General features: G+C 29.2%; 1 protein-coding gene across 1 annotated transcript; it reads right to left on the bottom strand.

The window, feature by feature from the left end:
* Nucleotides 1-15431: 15431 nt before the first annotated feature.
* LOC111623959 lies at nt 15432-17507 on the bottom strand. Its single transcript, XM_023366701.1, has one exon. It carries the CDS (start codon nt 17417-17419, stop codon nt 15719-15721), a length of 1701 nt encoding a protein of 566 aa, XP_023222469.1. The 5' UTR covers nt 17420-17507; the 3' UTR covers nt 15432-15718.
* Between the last annotated feature and the right edge of the window lie 1844 nt (nt 17508-19351).

The following is a 19351-nucleotide window of genomic DNA, read 5'->3' on the forward strand; positions in this document are numbered from 1 at the left end:
TATTTGGTGATTGCCGATTCTTACGACGAGAGATATGTCTTATTCTAATTTATATTGTTATATAATTCAGATTTATTCACATAGTAAGAAAGCATAACTTGCATTAGGTTGGAATTATTCTAAAAATATTCTGCAAATATTAATATAACTTACCCTATTCCACAAGAAGCGCGGAAAGAATGTCGTTACCGAAACTATCAATCAACTAAACACATACAAGTATCTCCAGATGGATGGTAAAACTAGAAAAAAATAATTAAGTTTTTCTTATTTTTAGTCGGAAAGTCATTTTAAAAAATGAGCGAACATTGCAGCATCGTCTACTATTGAATAAACAGTAGGCCTGCAGTTACATAAACAGACATACAATTATATGAATGATTATAAACCTGTACTAATTTACATGAACTGAAGGGGAAAAAATATCTAATTTAAATCTATTAGGCCTATTAGCTTGTTTCCAAGCTCATAAAAAAGCTCATTTATTTATCAGTCAATAAATATTTTTTATTTTATAAAAAGATTTTGTGTGGAAGTTTGTAGCTCATTAGATCTAATCTGTTCTAAGAGGGAATATTTTTATTGATTTAAGCCAAAAAGCAATTAAGTTTTAGTTATTATTCTTAAGAAATTCTGTGAAATATAAGACTGAAAGTTTATTCTTAATTGGATTTTCTAAATATATTCTTTATATGACAAAGAATATAAGATTAAACGTTGTATTAGATGCGATAAGTTTCATTTTGATAATTTTCATAATTTTATGATCATAAATATTTTATAGATCCACATCTAATCAATGTCGTTTTATCATTTTTATAGTAGTAGATAATTCGAAATTGTCTTAGATATAAAGATAATTATTCGAAAGATAATACAGTAGATCTAATCAAACGCTAATTTGAGATAAGTTTCATTGAAAACTGTATAAATTAGTTTGATTGTGATTTGGGATTATAAAACCTTGGCCTATTTATGATAATCTGTAGCTATTAAGTCTCGATAATATCAAGCATTTATAATGAAGCAGATGTATTATAATGATCGAGAGAAAGTTTTCAAGAAAGAAAAATATCAAGTCAAAAAGATGTAAGACCCATAATTTCAGTCAGTTTTGAAAGAATAATTTTTGAATTAGTACGTGGCTATTAATAGGCGAAAGTAACAGACAATATAAAAAGTTAAGATGAGACTATATAAAAAGAAGATTCATCGTGTATGTAAAGACAGCTGTTACCAATAAGATAACCGTTTCAATCTTCCGATTCATCTATTTATGTCTAGCGATTTATGCACGCCACACAATGTAAATGTTAATCGGCGAAAATGTCATAGGTAAGACTGGATCAGCATATCGAAGTAGGCCTGGGAAGTGTCCCTTACTAGCAAAAACTGTCAAACTAACAACAGAAACACCACCATACATCACCGACCAGCAGGACGTAGGACCATCATTCGTTCAGAAAAACGCACGCTTACGGAATGCTCTATGCAAAATTCATGGACGTCCCATCTAGACAAGTCTTTGGTGACCATTCATCCGTCACTCTTGTCCCGTGACGATGGTAGCTATCACGCGGTACTGGAACCTTCGTGACGATGATAGATCAACCACATAACCAGGATTGTACCCATACTTTTGTTTCTATACTCTAACACTAACGCCGCTATCCTTTATCGTCCATTCCGAGACTATAACCCCCGAAGATAAAACATCGTCAATCTTCTCTATTTTATTCAAGCTTTACTAACTTTATTTTGCAGTTAATAAATGAAGCTGACAGCGTTTAATAAGACAATTAGATATCCGTTAATGTGAAGAATCTACTACCGCCATTATCAGTTATTATAGCTTGCACTACGTAACCGCTAATATCGCCACATTTAAAAGCCACTAACAGTGTTTCGATCATCGCCGTAGCAGTTTCGGAAAGGAGGGGGTCAAATGGACCACCATTTGTCAAATTCAACGACCACCTTAATCATCATTTAGATTCAAACCACTCTACAACATATCCACCTCTGGCTGAAGTATCATTAATTATTTACAGTGGATCGTGGTCGAGCTCTGGGGAAACTCTTCAGCTGGCGGCAGATGGTCTTTTAACGAGTGACGCGCGTATTTATCTGATAGGTTGACAATTCAACCAATCACTGATTAGAATGTAGAAGACACACGTGTTTCTTTCGTTCTGCTTCGGTTTCGTGCTGACTCAGCTCCCAGCGTGTTGAATCTAATGGAGGAATTCTAAATGAGGAGGTTTTTACTTCTGCTCAAAACATTTCTTACCGCGGGGCATTATTAACGTTTCCAAAATTATACACTACCTTCTTTTACGAAGAATTTCCGAATAATTACATAATTCAAGCGAATCCGAACAATCTTTGAATTCCATTTCAAGTCACATTGCACCAGAGACTATTTTTTCACAAATATCCTTTGAAACGACATAATACATCATAAAAATACCCATTTATATCCCAACAAATTAGCTACATTCGTAATTTTGCCTTTTGAAGTTATACTCCCGATAAATTTATACACCCGTACACTCTATTAATTTAAGTGATTTTGTAATCGTGCTTTATACAATTTGTGATTCAATTAATTCGTATTTTTAACTAGGGATGGTTTCAAAACCGCATTTATTTTATTATAAATGGTGCATCTTAATGGCCTCGAAAGTCAATAATAATAAGCTGATTTTCTTGTAAAATGTAATTAAAATTAAGTTAATTATAATTTTTAGCCAATTTTAAGCACGTCGTTAAGTTATTGGCTTATATATTAATATACCCAAACGCTTCTAATCTCGAATCAACTAATAATCCAGAAATTATTCATTTTACCGGAAGTCATTATTGTTTCCGCAGCTATTTCTCAAGGCTAATTACTGATAATTAGCGCATCTTTCATGCTGTTCGACCTTCTGCCATCTGGCGATAGTTACAGAAACTATTCGACGTTCTCAACCCTCTATCAAACTCCGAACTGCACTCAGAACTTTTTATACTTAAAAATCAATAAAAATAAAGATTATTTTTAAGTTCGAAACATTTCTTTTTTTAAAGCAGGAAATGTTTTATATATATATATAAACTGTTTAAACTTATCTAATATAAATAGGAGAACAGTTATCTTGTTTATTTGCCAAAGAGCAACCTCCATATTCTTGTTCCTAGTACGATGCAACTAAAAAAGAAGGGCAGCAACAACAAGGAACTGATAAACAGCGGGGTAATACTTTTTTTTTTTCTTTTTGTCTCCAGTGGGTCACAAGCACTACATGTCTAATGCTGTTTTTCCGATAACTGGACGACATAGCCGACAATATGAAGGGAGAAAGACCCGACGACCAGTCCACGCCTGCGGTAGTGATCCATCATTTCGTTGTCGGGGGCTGAGTTACCCGGTAGAAGGACACTAATTAAAGGTTTCCCTGCTAGGAGGCGGTACGGCCTATGCAAAATTTTCTTGCTTAGGACCCACCTCCAGTTTCCAGTATTACCGCCCCTTTAGTAAATGGCCTCGATTTCACTTTTTCTAACAATATCATCAACTGATTTATGATCGATAATATTTTGTATCTATATCTAAGTAAATTATGAACAATTGTAAAGTATTTTTTTTCTTAAAAAATAAATCAAACATAAGGAAGGAAATGTTTTAAAATTGTCATCCTTCTTTAAAATTAATACACGCGTTTAATTTTATATTTTTCTTCTTTTATTTTATCTTTCTCTCCGTTTTATTAACTTTTTCGTGTTTTAAAATATGAAAAAGTTAATTATATTTTAAGATTGATTTTGATCTTTTGTCTAGAGAAATAATGCGCTGATTCTCTTTACTTCTTAAATAAGTTTTTTATAAAAGAATTTCTTTTTTTAATTTTTGTTGAAATATATATCGTGAAATATAGGCTATGTTAATTATGAGAATTTTTAAAATATAGCATAAAAACTAGGCTCTGTACACGACCAGATTTGCACATAAGGAAAATAAATTCAACTTAGGGCCTCACGTTATGAGACAATAGCTTAAGGCCTCATATTTTTACATGTATCATTATTTGGTAGAGAGGAAGGGTCTGTCATATGTTATATCTTAGAGACACAAGTCTAGCTATAGCTCTACTATTATATGAAATTAATAGTGGTCTATATATATTATATATATGTATATTTATTTGCGAAATATTTACATTTTATTTATAATTTATAAATTCAATAATGCGTAATTTTTTGGAAATTTTATATAAAATTTATTCAAAGAATTTAAATTAAAAAAGTACAAAAGAAAATACCTATTAGTTTTATACAAAATTAGTCATATTCATAATATTATAGCATTTATAATATAATTTGAGCAGATATAAAATCGCTTAAGGAATTATTTATCATTACTTTTGAGCCTTAAGGTCAATATGATAAATTCGTTCGGTTTCTCTCCATATTTTACATTTAGGAGGTTTAATTTATGGGTCATGATTTGCCGGTGGATATTTTATTAACAAAACAGTTTCATTCAGATTAACTGTAATATATAATTTATAAATTTCTAAATAATAAACTGCATAAATAAAGTTTCAAGAACTTAATCATTGGCAAGAAAAATAGGATCTGTTAATCAGAACTATGTTAAATATTTGTGTATTGCCTAGATCTAAACTTAAATTACACACTGCGATGCATTGTTTCCTTGCAGTAGGAATAGGAATAATACAGATGTTTTGTAAAAGAAAACTTTCACATAGTTAGAATGAATAGACCAACAAGCATCTGATTTTAACTGATACTGCATTGTTTAAATCTTTGAGAGAGATAATTTATAGTGTCTTAAATCTTTTTGACACGATTCTGTCGTGATTATATCAAATATTATTTATAATTTTTTAAACTATAGTGAAATAATTTATAATCATTCTCACCTATCCTTTGACTTATTACATATTTATTTAAATGATCTAAAACACAAGAGAAAATAAGTTAATTAGATTAAAATTGATATTGATGTTAATGCATTTAAAGAATGAAACTTTAAAATATACATAAAATAATATATTAATATGAAATTATTTATATCTTAATTTATATTAAACATTAAAATTATCCACATCCAGAATGAGTAGTATGCATACAGTAAGCTTATTGTTACATTATTTTTGGGTTTGTTTTATATGAATGATGTAATTATAAAATATACCTATAAGGATATAAATTACTTCAAAATTTTATTTAAATTTTTAATTAAATAACAATGATAGGTCCATCAATTTAATAAACTTATTTTAATCATACTTTAAAATAGATTAATAGCTTATCTACTACACAAGGCATATAATTAATTATCATGTAGAACATAATTTAATATATTGATAAATTATAAACTATAAGTCTGAATATTGAAAATTTATATATTTTTTGATTGATTAAAAATAATGTAACCTAATATTATCAATCAACCATAAAATTAGAATTTAAATGAAGTTTTATGTCGTCAAATTTTCTAATCTTTATCGACTAGAAATTTATCTTTTGTATAATTCTAAATTAGTTTGAAAATGTGATAAATTATAATTTAAGTGAAATATTTTTTTATATAAATTCTAGAGTTGTAGAACAAATAACTCTATTTACTTTCTAGTTATTTTTAGAAAACGTTTATGAGTTTCTAAATTGAGATATTTTAGAATCTTTCAGATAAAATTTATCATTCTAAAGACGTTTATTTAAATATGGATTCATATTTTTAACAAGATTAAGTTTTTATAATGTAGCAGTTTAATTTATTTTATCAATTAATTTTATTTATTTAATTATGTAAAAACTAAAGATCCTACAGGGTTACAACATAAAATCTATTATAGAACTTAATTAATATATAAATAAAATTCTTAAAATAGATTATTTTTTTATAACTTATTTTCTTATTTTTACTATAAACTGTTTAATTTAATTTTTTATTCAGATTCTTAATTTTATCAAAGTTATTTTAATAATATTTTGTTTCATTCACCAGCAAAAGTTTTGATATGTATTTATTAAGTTGGTTCGATTATTTTTCTTTTAATTTTAATAATCTTAGCAACGTAGAGAGCATTTATATAGAATACTTAAAGACTTGCTGCTGACAACATTATACACGTTTACTCTTGTTAATTTGTTTGAGTTAGGACTTCTGATTTATATTTTAATTCCAAGAATCGATAATTGTAGCTTCTTTTTCAAGAAATGAAAAAAAGAAAGTGTGAAAATTTTCTCTCTTCATCTTAATTTTGTATATCTTTGGTTTAGAAACAGAAGTGGGGCAATAAATGAATTTCGAAACGTTAGTGGAAAGGGGAGAGAACGAAGGGGAAATAGCTTCCATCATTAGCAAAACGCCGGAGACTTGGGGAAAGGGTATCCCCTTTTGGAAAAGGGGGAAAGCATTAGCACGAGAAATCAGAACTTATAAAAAAAAAAAATAAAAAATAAAAAAAGACAGAAAGCTAAAAAGACGAAGTTTTTGGCTCTGGCAAGACTGAAGTAATTACAAACATCTGGGTATGTCGGTGAAAGGGGGTGAGGGAAAGAAAGTCGGCATGGAAAGAGAATACGAAATCGGAAACGAGTGAAATTATAACAACTCACTTTATCCGCCTCATTTTTTTTTACTCCATCGATAGGTTACTTTTTGAACTTTTCCTTTTTTGCCGACTTTTCTTCCGAATCTATCCCGACCAGAAAGAGGAAAAGAAGAAGAAAAAAAAAGAAATAAACTAATTTGAAAAGATTATGGCAAAGATTCAGCTGCAAAAAAGGTTAAGATTTATCGTCTCTGTTCGTTTTAGATTGGTTCTGCTCATTGCAAATTTATCACAGGTAAGTTTAAGATTTATGACCTAAAATTAAGCTTATGACAATTATAGTATACAGTCCATTTTTCTTAAGTTTTAGCTATATTTAGAAATGAGATATTTTTGTTATGAAGTTTTTCAAAAAGAGACATGCAACTACTGCGATCAAACTTTTAAGATCGACTTTACCTGTTGATCTAGTGATTTTAAAAATTCGAATTTCATAATTTAAAAGATTTAACTACAGACTTTCTTCGTTTATTCTTAGTTTATTGAGAATTCAGAAACGATATAAAAGCTCTAAAGCTCGTAAAAACGAACGTCACATTCCAATTTTTGTATTAAATAGAAAAATGTAAAATAGTTAGGCCGATAATTGAAAACAGAATATAAGCTACATCCTGCTCTTGTTCATCTGATAAACAGAATTAAGATATTTGTAACTTAAAAGATAAGTGGGATACAATAGTTGACAGCAAAACTTTTGCAACTTAAATTGCCTATTTTAGTTCGAAAGTAAGTTAAATGAAAGTTTTTCTAAGTTTTTCTCGTTTTCTATTATTGCTTTAAGCAAAAAAACTATATCATCGATATTTCCTTCTTTGGATGACTAGAGTATCTCATATAGCCTATAACCTATATGTGTTATGTGAAGGTCCGGCTTTAAATCGTTTACTACGTTTTCTCAGCAAACAGTACGATATACGAAATGGTAGGAAGTTTCGAGATTAAAAAAAGAAGTAGAAAACCCGATATGTTACACTAGACTCTTTTACTGACAATTCAAAAGCTCTCTTGCTGTAACCATGATTCTGTTTGTCGAAGTCAAATGGCAGCTAGCTATGGACGTTGAGCCATCGACGACATGGACATGACGAATGACCCAGGTCGCTTGCTAGCTTACAAGGACGGCCCCAACAGTCTCTTGTTATCTGGTGGGCAGCAGGCTTCCGGATATAGAAGTATAAGACCTGACCAGTAAGTGATAAAGCGATTTTCTCTTGCTATGTCGTATTGTATACAGCAAACAGGACAATGGGAAAATAGCTACTTGTCCAACTGATTGAAAGTGAACATTGTGATCAATGCGTTAACTGATCTTGCAAAGATTTATATAGGATCATGCTACATTAACTATAAATCTGTAAAGCAAATATAATTCGATAGGTATGATTTATATGTATATATAGTTTGGAAAACATTTAGAAAGATTAACTTAAGTTTCCTTTAAATAATCTTGATATTCGTTTAAATTAACTTATATCTAAAACACCTAATTACATTTTTTTTTTCGATTAACATTATTTCTTCGATAATTTTTAAAAAATATAACTTTACTTTCATTGGTCTGTTTTAATGATAAATATTCTAATGATATGTCTATTAAAATATCTGTCTTCCTTCTTATAAATTATATTCTATTATAATGATTTCTTTTGTTCTAAAAAATTTAAATTAAAAGGTGAAGGAACTAAGAGTTCTGCATCGTTTCACGTCCTGTTTCTGTCAGTATTTCTTTCAAATTATACATAAACAAACTTATTATTAAAAGGATTGAAGCTTAAAATAGGAGTTTTAAATTCAAATTGGAATTTATTATACATTCTATTCGATAAATTTATTGTTATCTAATTTTAAAAAGTCATCTCAATACACGATTTAGGTGCTTTTTAAAACGCATATAATTGCATAAATGATGAAAAAATATATTAAAATAAATATAATTTAAATAAAATTAACATTTTACAATAATTTTTATGCACTTTTTAGATAATTAATGGAATAATTGATTGGTTTAAATAATCATTTCCAATATAGAGTAAGCTACTCAATTAAAACAGAGCTTGTATAATGCGTATTAATGGTTTTATAATTTGTAATAGTGCATAAAATTCATTCAGTTGAGGGTTTGACAGTAAATGAAAAATAAGTTTTAAACAGTTTTTTTTTTCTTATAAAAGATCATTTGATACTTTTGTAAGCAGTTTACACTTCTCCATTCCACATTTACCGAATTTTTTGCTAACAAAGTATTTTTGAACTATTTTGGTAGGATTACTTGGCTAGAAGCCCTTAGTTCTGGCTTAGATATTATCAAACACGGATCTTTTGATTTTTGGTGTGTAATCCTATAAATAACACCTATCTTTCAAAAATTCGAATTCGTCCTGATGACTGTATACAATTACTAGACATTTTTTTGGCATGCAAGAAAACATAAGACCTATAGTAATGTAATGTAATATAATATATATCCTTAAATGGTCTGGATTCATTACAGTATTTAAATTAATTTTTGTTTGCTTTAATACATATTTTTGTTATAAAGTGATTTAAGAAATGTTAATCTATCAATAATTTGATAAGATAAAATATAAAACTTTATGCAAATTTTAATCCAATAATAAACCCCTTTCTAATAGGCTTATATAAACTTTTTGTATTTATATATAAATTTTTATGCTTAAAATCATTTTTATCGTTTATTAATAATTATTCGAACAGTTTTATTGGTACAGGAAAACACCCGATTAACATAATTTATAATTAAATTATAATTTAATAGAGAATTTGAATATTATAGCCTTTTAAAGAAATAAATCATCTTATAATTACTTTATATAATTGCTATTTTATAGGAACTAACGTATTGTGAGTTCCTCATTCTTCGTTTAAATTTTTTAAAGTTTATATTAAAAGCAAAAATAAAAGTATATAGAATTGTCTAGTGAAATATGCAATCTAAAGTGTGAAAAAAATATTAAGTTCTTGACAAAAATATCTAACTTATGTATAGTCTATTAATTAACAGAAGTATTCTTAATGGAAGTAAAATAAAACGTCTGTTGTCAAAAATTAAGATGATAAATTAAAATAGGAATAAATCCATAAAAATTCCAGATTAGTCATGAAGAAAGTCTTGATTGCATTAAAAAAATAATTTGTTTTTTTAAATTTGCAAGTGAGCGTAACTGGATTTGTTTTTTTTTTTTGGAAAAGTTACCTTGGAAAAAGTTTGTAATTATTTGACAAATTAAAATTGTTTCGCTAGCAACATAATTGAATATATCTATTCTTTGGGAGGAACCATGAATTCAAAACAATATAGCAAGGTGCTGACAGTAGACTGCATCTCCACTAGACTACTCGTGACTATTTTCTAGATAAGCTTTTGAATTTTTTCGACATGATCTGGCATTGTGCCACACATCAAAAATGGTAAGTAGGAATTTTATTTTCTATACTCATTTTTTATCCATTATCCTAATTTTTTTTCTTTTCTGTTACAGATCCAAACTATGCGTAGTGCACACAGCGTATCAGTATTATTATGACCTGGAAATTCACCAGACCCGATTGAAAATATCTGAAACGAAACAGGCAGAAAAAATATTAAGGAAATATACTCTTAAACAAATGCGGAGTCAATGCAAACTTTAATGTGGATTTGGCACCACAAGTTTTATTTACTTTTGTTGCAATCCTGTTGAAGCAATGCCTCGTATAATTCATGTATTTCAGAATACTAACAGTGATTAAATGACATTATTTTTCATTTCTCTTTTGAAAATTTTTGCATTTATTCGACTATTAATTATATTATATTTTTTATAGCTTTTTTTTATTTATTAAAAATAAAATAACGTAACGTCGTAGTTACATTTTTATTAAATTTTTATACACTATAATATTAATTTAATTTTGAAATAATTTTCCAGGTAAAACATTCAATGATCAGCGTATTTTAAGCGTTTAATTTAAAATTTCTCAACCATATTAATTAAATAATAAAACATGTCAGTGATAAATAATAATTTAATTTTAAAAAAATTTAAGTAAGTAATTACTTTTTTCAAGCCGTTTCTCTTCGAGTATGCTGGGGAAAAACACAGCTTGAAATACCCAGGAGAAACCAAATAACACGGTCTTGTATGTTAAAAAAAAAAGACCCTATCCAGGTATATAAAATCTGTGTGTTGATTAATGAATATAACCTTATACCTGTTCTATAAAACTAGATTTTATATCGTCGTATAGCCTATTATATTTATATTTAAAACTTTAAAAAATTTCATAATCGGAATAAAATCCACGTAGATTAAAATAAAATAGCAAATATAAAATTTTAATCAAATAATAATAAATTATTTTGTGAACAATTAAAGTATGTAATGTTTAAAACGTGTATATTACGTAACACAGCTCGGTGACAACAAACACCAATCAGCTTCTACGTGGGCAATGGCTGCTGCTCTGCCTTTTAACTTCGCCTCTCTTCAAATGCAACCAATAAGAGAGCGTCTCGTGTCGGCGCTCAAAGACAAGCGGCGCCGACTGGTGACTAAAAGCAGAAACTAGAAGAATGCTCTCGATATCAACTAGATGGAGCTGCGATCGCCTTTACGAACGTTGTTAACTTTCTTTCAAAATATAGTTTTTTTTTTTCCATGATAATTTTACTTTTTTCTTTAGTAATTGCTTAATAATTATTAATTTGTGCAAAGCTTTTAGCTGAGAGATTAAATTAACTAGCGGATAAATTATTTATTAAAGCATTAAGCTTAATTATAATTTAATTTTATGAACGTTAATGATAACATCACCAGTATATTATCTATAGTGTGAACTATATCATCAGTGATTATGTTATATAATAATCATGTGCTAAAATTTCTTAAAAGTTTAATCTTCAATTTGAATAAATTTTTCTCTATATTTACGAACAAATTTCGAATTTTTAGCAATATAATTAACACAAAATAATAATTCATCTTATATATGGACCATACACAAATTTATATGATCTATCTACAAATAAGACGGAAAAATGTTTATGGTTTAACATTATTTATATAGGCCTATATATTTTTCAACACAAATATGTTGTAGTAAACGAAAACGATGAAGTAACAGTTTAAGTAAAAGATTTATCTCGTAAAATTTATTATTTTTATTAAGATTATCTTGTTCGTAGAATGGGGAAATTGAGTTAAAAGTTATTAAACGAAACATCAATTTTAAATCGACCCGATCACATTCCAAAACATATCTAAAACGACGTAAAATGAATCGAAGATAACGTTTTTTAATATAATTTAGCGCGTGTTTTAGAGATTTACAGCTAAAGAATTCACCTCGAAAATGTTGAGTACTGTACTTAATTTATGGCTTTAAATTTTCTTTCTCAGGTTCCAAAGAAAATTCTTCGGCTTTTATAGAAGATGTAATACCGCTTTCCAGTTATATAGCAGCTACAATGCCAGAAGCAGAAGAAACAAAAAGCAAAAAAACTTCACCCCCCCTTTCCTTTTCTTTCTTTCTTTCTTAAGGTTTAAGCCGAAATAACGTCTGCCAACATTAATGGCGCTCTGAACGCAAGAAAATAGATAGTACCGAAGACGGGCAAACAAATGAACATTTACATTTTTGTTAAAAGACACGTGACAAGTCATGTCATGGGACAATATTTCATCCCGTTAAATCTCGAAGACTATCTTTTCGTCCATATATACACTTCATTTTTGAATTAACAGGAATGTTTCTGATGCTAAAAAACTTTTTAATGTCTGTTTTCTGTATTTATAATACTTTTTTTTTTAGTTCGAATTTTTAAAATCATTGTTGATACTTAAGCACAGAATATAGTGTAGACAGGAATTCTATTGAAGTAAACATCAGCATTATTTAAAAATAAATGTTGTAAATTCTGTTTTATATTTTGATTATTTTATAAACAAATTTTTATTATTAATTTAAAAAATTAAGCATGTTTTTATGAGTTAAATTATTTTCATATATAAAAGTAAGATTAAATTAAGCTCTGATCCTAATAATTGATTTTCTATTAATGAATAAATTAGTAATTGGCGTGCGTGATCTTTTGATGGTCATACTTTATACTTGTAGCTCCATTCTATTTTAATTAGAACTTAATCTTTATTAATCTGGCTAAGACTTGTAATTAAATAAAAATTACATTTTTTTTCTGTTAAGCTGTTTCTTTTCTACTTAAAGAAATCTTTCAGTTAAGTCTGTCCTACGAGAGCCTTTAGATTAAATTGCAAATGATTGTACCTTTAGAGATATGGCTTCAGACAATAGTATTTGTTCGGCGCTATATCTCACTTAATCACAAGTTTGACATATTTGTAAACAAACGTTGCAGATCGGCTTTTCACTTGGATGAAAGCTATAGAGTGAAATCCGATCGAGAGCTAATGAATAACTGCATAAACATTGCCGCTTATCAGTTACTAAATGGAGTCAGGCATGTACCATCAGCACCACAATCATTTTTCTTCCTCTTTCTATTCTATTACATAAATCGTGTCGACAAGAGACATATGCTAGAGAGGTCGAATCACGGAGAGTATTGTCTTTACTTAATGAAGAACTAATTTGGCAGATTTATATATCATCCAGATAAGACCTCTCTCTGATATCGATTCTTCGCAACGATGTTGGCCAGCCAAAGCCATAACTGCTTTCATTGNTTATATAGAAAATTAAAAATAAAAATTAAATAATAATTCTTTACTAAATGCGCCATTCATTTTTTTTTAAAAAATTATATTTATTGCCATAAAATTTAATGACTAAAAAGTAATTTTTTTCTTAATATTTTTAATGTTTTTTTATGAAAAAATATTTATATATTGATTTTAATCTTTATTAAAATACGTAAATAATTTTCTTTATTTTATTGGATTTTTCCTCTTTGAAATCATAAAATGTACGCTGAGTTAGTTTGTAATATATGTATTTTTTAAATTAAGAATTAAAAAAAATGCATATTTTAATATAACTTTTTAATAAATTAATGTTTAAATATTCTTTCTAATGTATAGGCTAATATATTATTATATTAAAATATATAATCGTATAGAGGTTATCAAAAAATAAGCAATGTAAAAATTGTAAAAATTTAACGAAATAATAATAAAAAAAGTATCAGTTTGTTTTTATGCAAAAATTACTTTTTTACATAAAAGAATACAAAATTTTGAAAGCAATTTTTTCGATTTTTTGTGCGGTTATCTATTCAAAAAATGTTGTCTAATTACTATAATATATTTTTATTTTAAACTAAAAGAAAGAGGAATAATTTCCTCTCGCCTTTAACATTTCCTATAAAGTTTAGGCTACCGGCAAGATGTTTTCGCAAGCGAATTTTTTAAACTAAAATCTACGTAACTTATAATTTTTTATTATAAAATTTGAAGATAATAATAATGAATTCATGGTCAATAATAATTGTATCTTCTTTTTTATTCACAGAATTTATCCACAATCAATCACAGATATGTACATCTATAGAGGTCAAGTCACGGGACACGGTCACCGATCACAAAACACAGAAAAGACCGATTTTGTACAATGGGTTAGGAAAGGAGAAAAAGGATCTCTTATTGCATTACAATATACATGATCTCGAGATCCCAACGAATTTACCGTGAGGATGGTCAATCAGCACAAAGCATCCATTGCCACTTGGAGCAACAATGAATAAGTTATCCGAAATTGACACAGACTTCTTTCTATAAAAGCCTAACATATTAATGGAAAATTTTCTTAAAATTTCTATTGTATTGGTATCTATATATACAGCACTATTGACTACAATAACGGAACTTAAGTCTAAGAAGTTATTCAAAGACAATTCATTCATACAAGTTATGAAAGTTTTTGAAATAGTCGCAGTAGTATCGAGGAAATGACTATTCTTCCGTTATTCGCATTGACAAACTCCTTTTCTGCCCGTCGCTTCTCATATAGTACACCAAACGATCTTTCTTTTCGCTTAGATGACTTCCAGGAATAGTTTTTTCCCATTTTTTTCTTTATACCCAACTTTCTTTGCGATATTTGATGTAGGCAACAACTAGCCTCATCGATATATTACAATAATGGAACAGGAAAATCATAATTATAAATACGGATATTTAATAAAATATAAGGGTTTTAATTAATTTTTTTAAATTTATCACAAACAGATATATTGTAAAATATAAATATAAAGTAAAAAAAATTTTAAGTATTGTTTTAAATAAAAACTTTTTAAGATATTTGTTGTGATAGTTGTACTTCTTGGGAGTTATGCCATACACACACTTATATATATATATATATTTATTTACATTAAAAAAAAAAGATACTCGGTAGTATTGGCAGTGAGACGAACTAGATTTGGCAAGAAGATGCGGTGGAACAAAAGAGCTTTGCGCTGACAGACCAATCTTTGCAATGTGCATTACACAGACAGGAGATGAAGTTACCTTTCGGTTAACTACATTGACGTCATCAACTTGCTAAAAAGAAATCTACTGTTTAAAGTTCTATAATAGTCATTCAGAAATGTTCACCTGATTCGCGGTGCCCCTATATTTCGTTAGAATCTATTGTAAGGAAATAATTGAAAATAAACCTATTTCAAAAAGTTTTCTTTAAGTGTTTTTAAATACTTAAAAGTATTTAATAACAACGTATCTTGAATTTTTTGTGTGTAGTATTGGTATTAAAATCATCTTAAATTATTAAAAGTTTTGATTTTTAAATACTTTTTTAAATTATAAATTTATTTAGTTACTTCTCATTTAAATAATTTAATTTTATTAATTTATTTATAATTGAATGAAATATTTTCAACTTTTTGAAATAGGTTTACGCGTTCTAATTCTCATAACAGGGACAAAGCGACACCAGACACATTAACATAAACAATAAGCAAAAACTTAAAAGCCAAAAGAAAGGAGATTGTATATTATAGAACTGAAATTTAGCTTACTGAAATTTTTTATCTCTATGATCTATTTACGTTGACATTAAACAGTTTCTTTCGTATATTGCACTTAGGACATCTTTCAATAGCAATTCTCTAATCAGCTTAATTGATAATATTCTGGTGTGGAGGAATATTCATTTGCCAATGTAAGAAAGTTGAAATCGCTCCCACTATTAGCTCCTCCATCGTAATAACCTCCATAACCATCATTGGTGTTATAAGTAAGTTCGGAATCTGTAGTTGTGCATTGCTGAATGTTGTAATGTTCTTGATGGCCCGGACTGTTATCAAATGTTTGTATATTCGAAGAATCTTGTTGTTGACCATTTCTTGATGGATCGTTATAAGTATCATTACTTTTGTAATCAGTTGTTCTACACCCATTCAAATCATAATATACAGCTCCGCTATTGGAGGGAGAAAGCATCGATTCGTCTGTTTCATTATAATTTGTATAATTATATCCGTTATTCATATATTGTTGTTGTTGCTCATTATTCTCGTAACCATTATAGCATGCCCTGTCTGAAGAATAATCGGATATAGGATCTGGTCCTCTGTAGTCGTTCATGAAGTGTGGAGAAACAGATTGGTCAATAGTATTAGGATAACCGTACTGTCTTGACGGTACCATTGTCCTTTGTGAATTATGAACAGTATAATCGTCTTCCATAGGGTTGCGAGAGGGTGATATAGTAGGAGGACCCTGAGGAGGGCAAGAATGAGATTGTATGCATCCGTTAGATTGAATCCGGTGGTTCTGCTCGTTGCTCGGTGTAAAATACATTCCCGGTCTCGTTGGACGATAAGTACCGTTTTGAGGTGGAATGGGATTACAATAACCTTCGGCCATCGTATGGTGTGTTTGATGTTGTTGATGTTGAGGTGGAGGAGGTGTCCTGTAACAAAACGGAGGACATACATTAGGTGAAGTACCTCTTTGCGTTAATTGCGGATAGCCGTTGATGGCATTCGGTGTCATGGAATCGGTCGAATAAGGAGTTTCCGAAAAATGACGTAAATGTGGCCGATGAGAATTTACAGTGGGCGGCATGGCAGAAGGATGTGAGGGAGGTAGTTGCCAGGTGGTTGCAGAGGCTGCATTAGTAACCTGGCGGCAATATACAGGGTCTACATTGCAGGTTTTGTTCGCTAAACCTCCAGGCGGTGGAGTGCCGTAATGACACTGATTTCTTGTATTACCGTTCACAGTTGGGTTCTTTTGTCTAGCCGTGTAATGAGTATGTGACCTATATTGTGTTGTAGTGGTTTCTGGAGACTTCGCTACTTCACAAGGACTTGCACCTCTTTCACAGGGATTAGGACGAGAAACAGTTGGTGAAGGGCGATGTGTTTCTGTATCCGAAGAACTTAACAAACCACCCCCTTCCAAAGAATTCACCGAAGATCTTCCTCCGATACTGTCTTCGTTATTAACAATCCCAATTTTTTGGTCTCGAGAACCTTCTGTTCGAGGACTATCGGTTTGGATTGTTGGAGTCCTTGAACGTTCATCAGCTACGTCTTTGATTTCGGAAGACTGGTCACCCGTTCCTTCTGTCGCCGCTTCATTACTCTCATTGTCACTTTTATCTTCACCGTTTTTATTCATCATAGATTGTCGTTTATGTTTCATTCTTCTATTCTGAAACCACACCTTTACTTGGCGTTCTGTCAAATCCAAAGATGCAGCAATTTCAATGCGACGGGGACGGCACAGATATTTGTTGAAATGGAATTCTTTCTCCAGTTCCAATAACTGAGTATTAGTGTAGGCTGTACGGAGTCGACGAGGCATCCCATTATCTGGATTTTCAGCTGAAAATAAGCAGAAAAAATTTATTAATAATAATAGACTTGAATTGAATTTTTAAAATATTTCGTGAAATATTTTTTAATAGTCCTGTAATTTTTCCATAAGCAAAAATTAGAATAAAACTTCTAAAATTTCAATTTTAGAAATTGTTCCTTAATTTATAATTTAAAAAATATAATATAATTAACGTCAAATTCTTGTAAAATTTCATTAAAAGTTTGGCTTAGTTCTTTATTCAAAATTGAATAATTAGCAAACTTTATAAAACTGTTAAAGATAAACGAAGAATATTAGGAATCAATTTTCATAAAGTGAAACGAAAAATTTCACATTAAATCCAAAAGTTTTTAGAAGTTTTTACTAATATTAAAATACTAATGATAAATTTAATTTGGGCTTATCTCGGAGAAATTGTTTTTAAAAAAATTTTTATAATGCCGAATTAGTTTAATATTTTTAGAAAAAAATTTTTTTTAATTCACGATAAACTTTTAAGCACTATCAACAAGTTTTATCTCAGTAATAATTATGGCCTACGCGGCGTAAGATTATGCATTAATGTTATAGATAATTCCTCAATCGAACGTTTCAGGTTAAAACATTGTTGGATCAATAATGACATATTGAAGTTTCTTAAAGTTTAGTCTTTAAAGTCCAGAATGAAAAAGAAGCGATCCTTCACAATGTAAACCATCTGTTCGTTTTTGAGACCGCTCTGTAGCCAAATGGTAAAGGAATGAACGTGCTTGGAAACGATCATGGAAGTTGAAGAGTAAGTAACAAATGTTCTCGCTGACTGCAACAAACAAGAAGCTGTGTAAGCGAAGGATCTCTTGACTGGTCGGTTCTAACAACAATTTGTCAGTAGTCGAGTACATTAGCAGACAGTTCACGTTTAACCTAGTCTTCTTCGTATCTCTACCACCACTAAAAAAACTTTACGAATTACAAGTAAGGTAGACCATAGCAAATATGCACTGAATATTTTCCTTATGAGTGAGTTTGAATAAATCGATAAAGTAATCATTTTATGGAATTTTTTTAAAGGAAATATGCCTTTCAATTCTTTTATATTTAAGCCTCTATTATTAAAAAGAATTTTGAAATATTTACACAAAAAAACAAACTCGAAATTGGAATAGAAATTCGTACTTTAATTTGTAATTTTTCGATATAATTTTAAATGTTAAAAATTATCTAGTGTGTTAATGTTGCTAAACTTTTTACATAAACTATTCTACGTTGATGTTAAAGATAGGCCACTTCTGATACAATATACATGTTCCTAAATCATTGAAAATAATGAATTTTAATGAAAGACACATTAAAAAAATGGTAGGAAGAACATCTCAATGATTAAACGTATGCTAATATCGAGAGCGAAATGTTTATCTAGGAAGTTTAACATTTTTAATAAGAGGTTTAAGATGGTGCTCTACGAAACTGCAAAATTATACGCATAAAACTATGAATATTAATATAATTATACCGAGCGCCTTGTGGAAATAAAAATTTTCACATCAAGGGAAATATATCGCATTTGATTTACATCTAGGTATAAAGTCCTGTTTTCTATTTGGTCATGAATAAAAGGGCTATCGCTCTGGAAGCGAAGATTTCTTGCACGTATTAATATCCATCAAATTTCATATTCATGTTGAGGTGAGGAATTTCATAACCTGTAATAATTTATGTACATCTTTACTGAGAAACGCATCACCAGTTTAATCTAAAACTTTTAAACAGATAATAGGACGGTCTGTAAGTCTATATTAAAAAACATATATTTTTGGTTTAAATTCCTTTTGCTATACAAACAATATGAAGCCCTTTCTTCAACACCAAAATCGAAAATGTCCCATGTGAAAATGAGACAGACATTGGATTTTCCTCGTAGGATTTTCCAAAGTCCAT

Source organism: Centruroides sculpturatus, unplaced genomic scaffold (assembly GCF_000671375.1).
Source record: "Centruroides sculpturatus isolate CEXI.00-Female unplaced genomic scaffold, Cexi_2.0 scaffold401, whole genome shotgun sequence".
NCBI lineage: Eukaryota > Metazoa > Arthropoda > Arachnida > Scorpiones > Buthidae > Centruroides > Centruroides sculpturatus.

Bases quoted from the DNA above. Each gene is read 5' to 3' on its own strand.
- LOC111623959 (XM_023366701.1), bottom strand. From the start codon at position 17,419: ATGCCTCGTCGACTCCGTACAGCCTACACTAATACTCAGTTATTGGAA.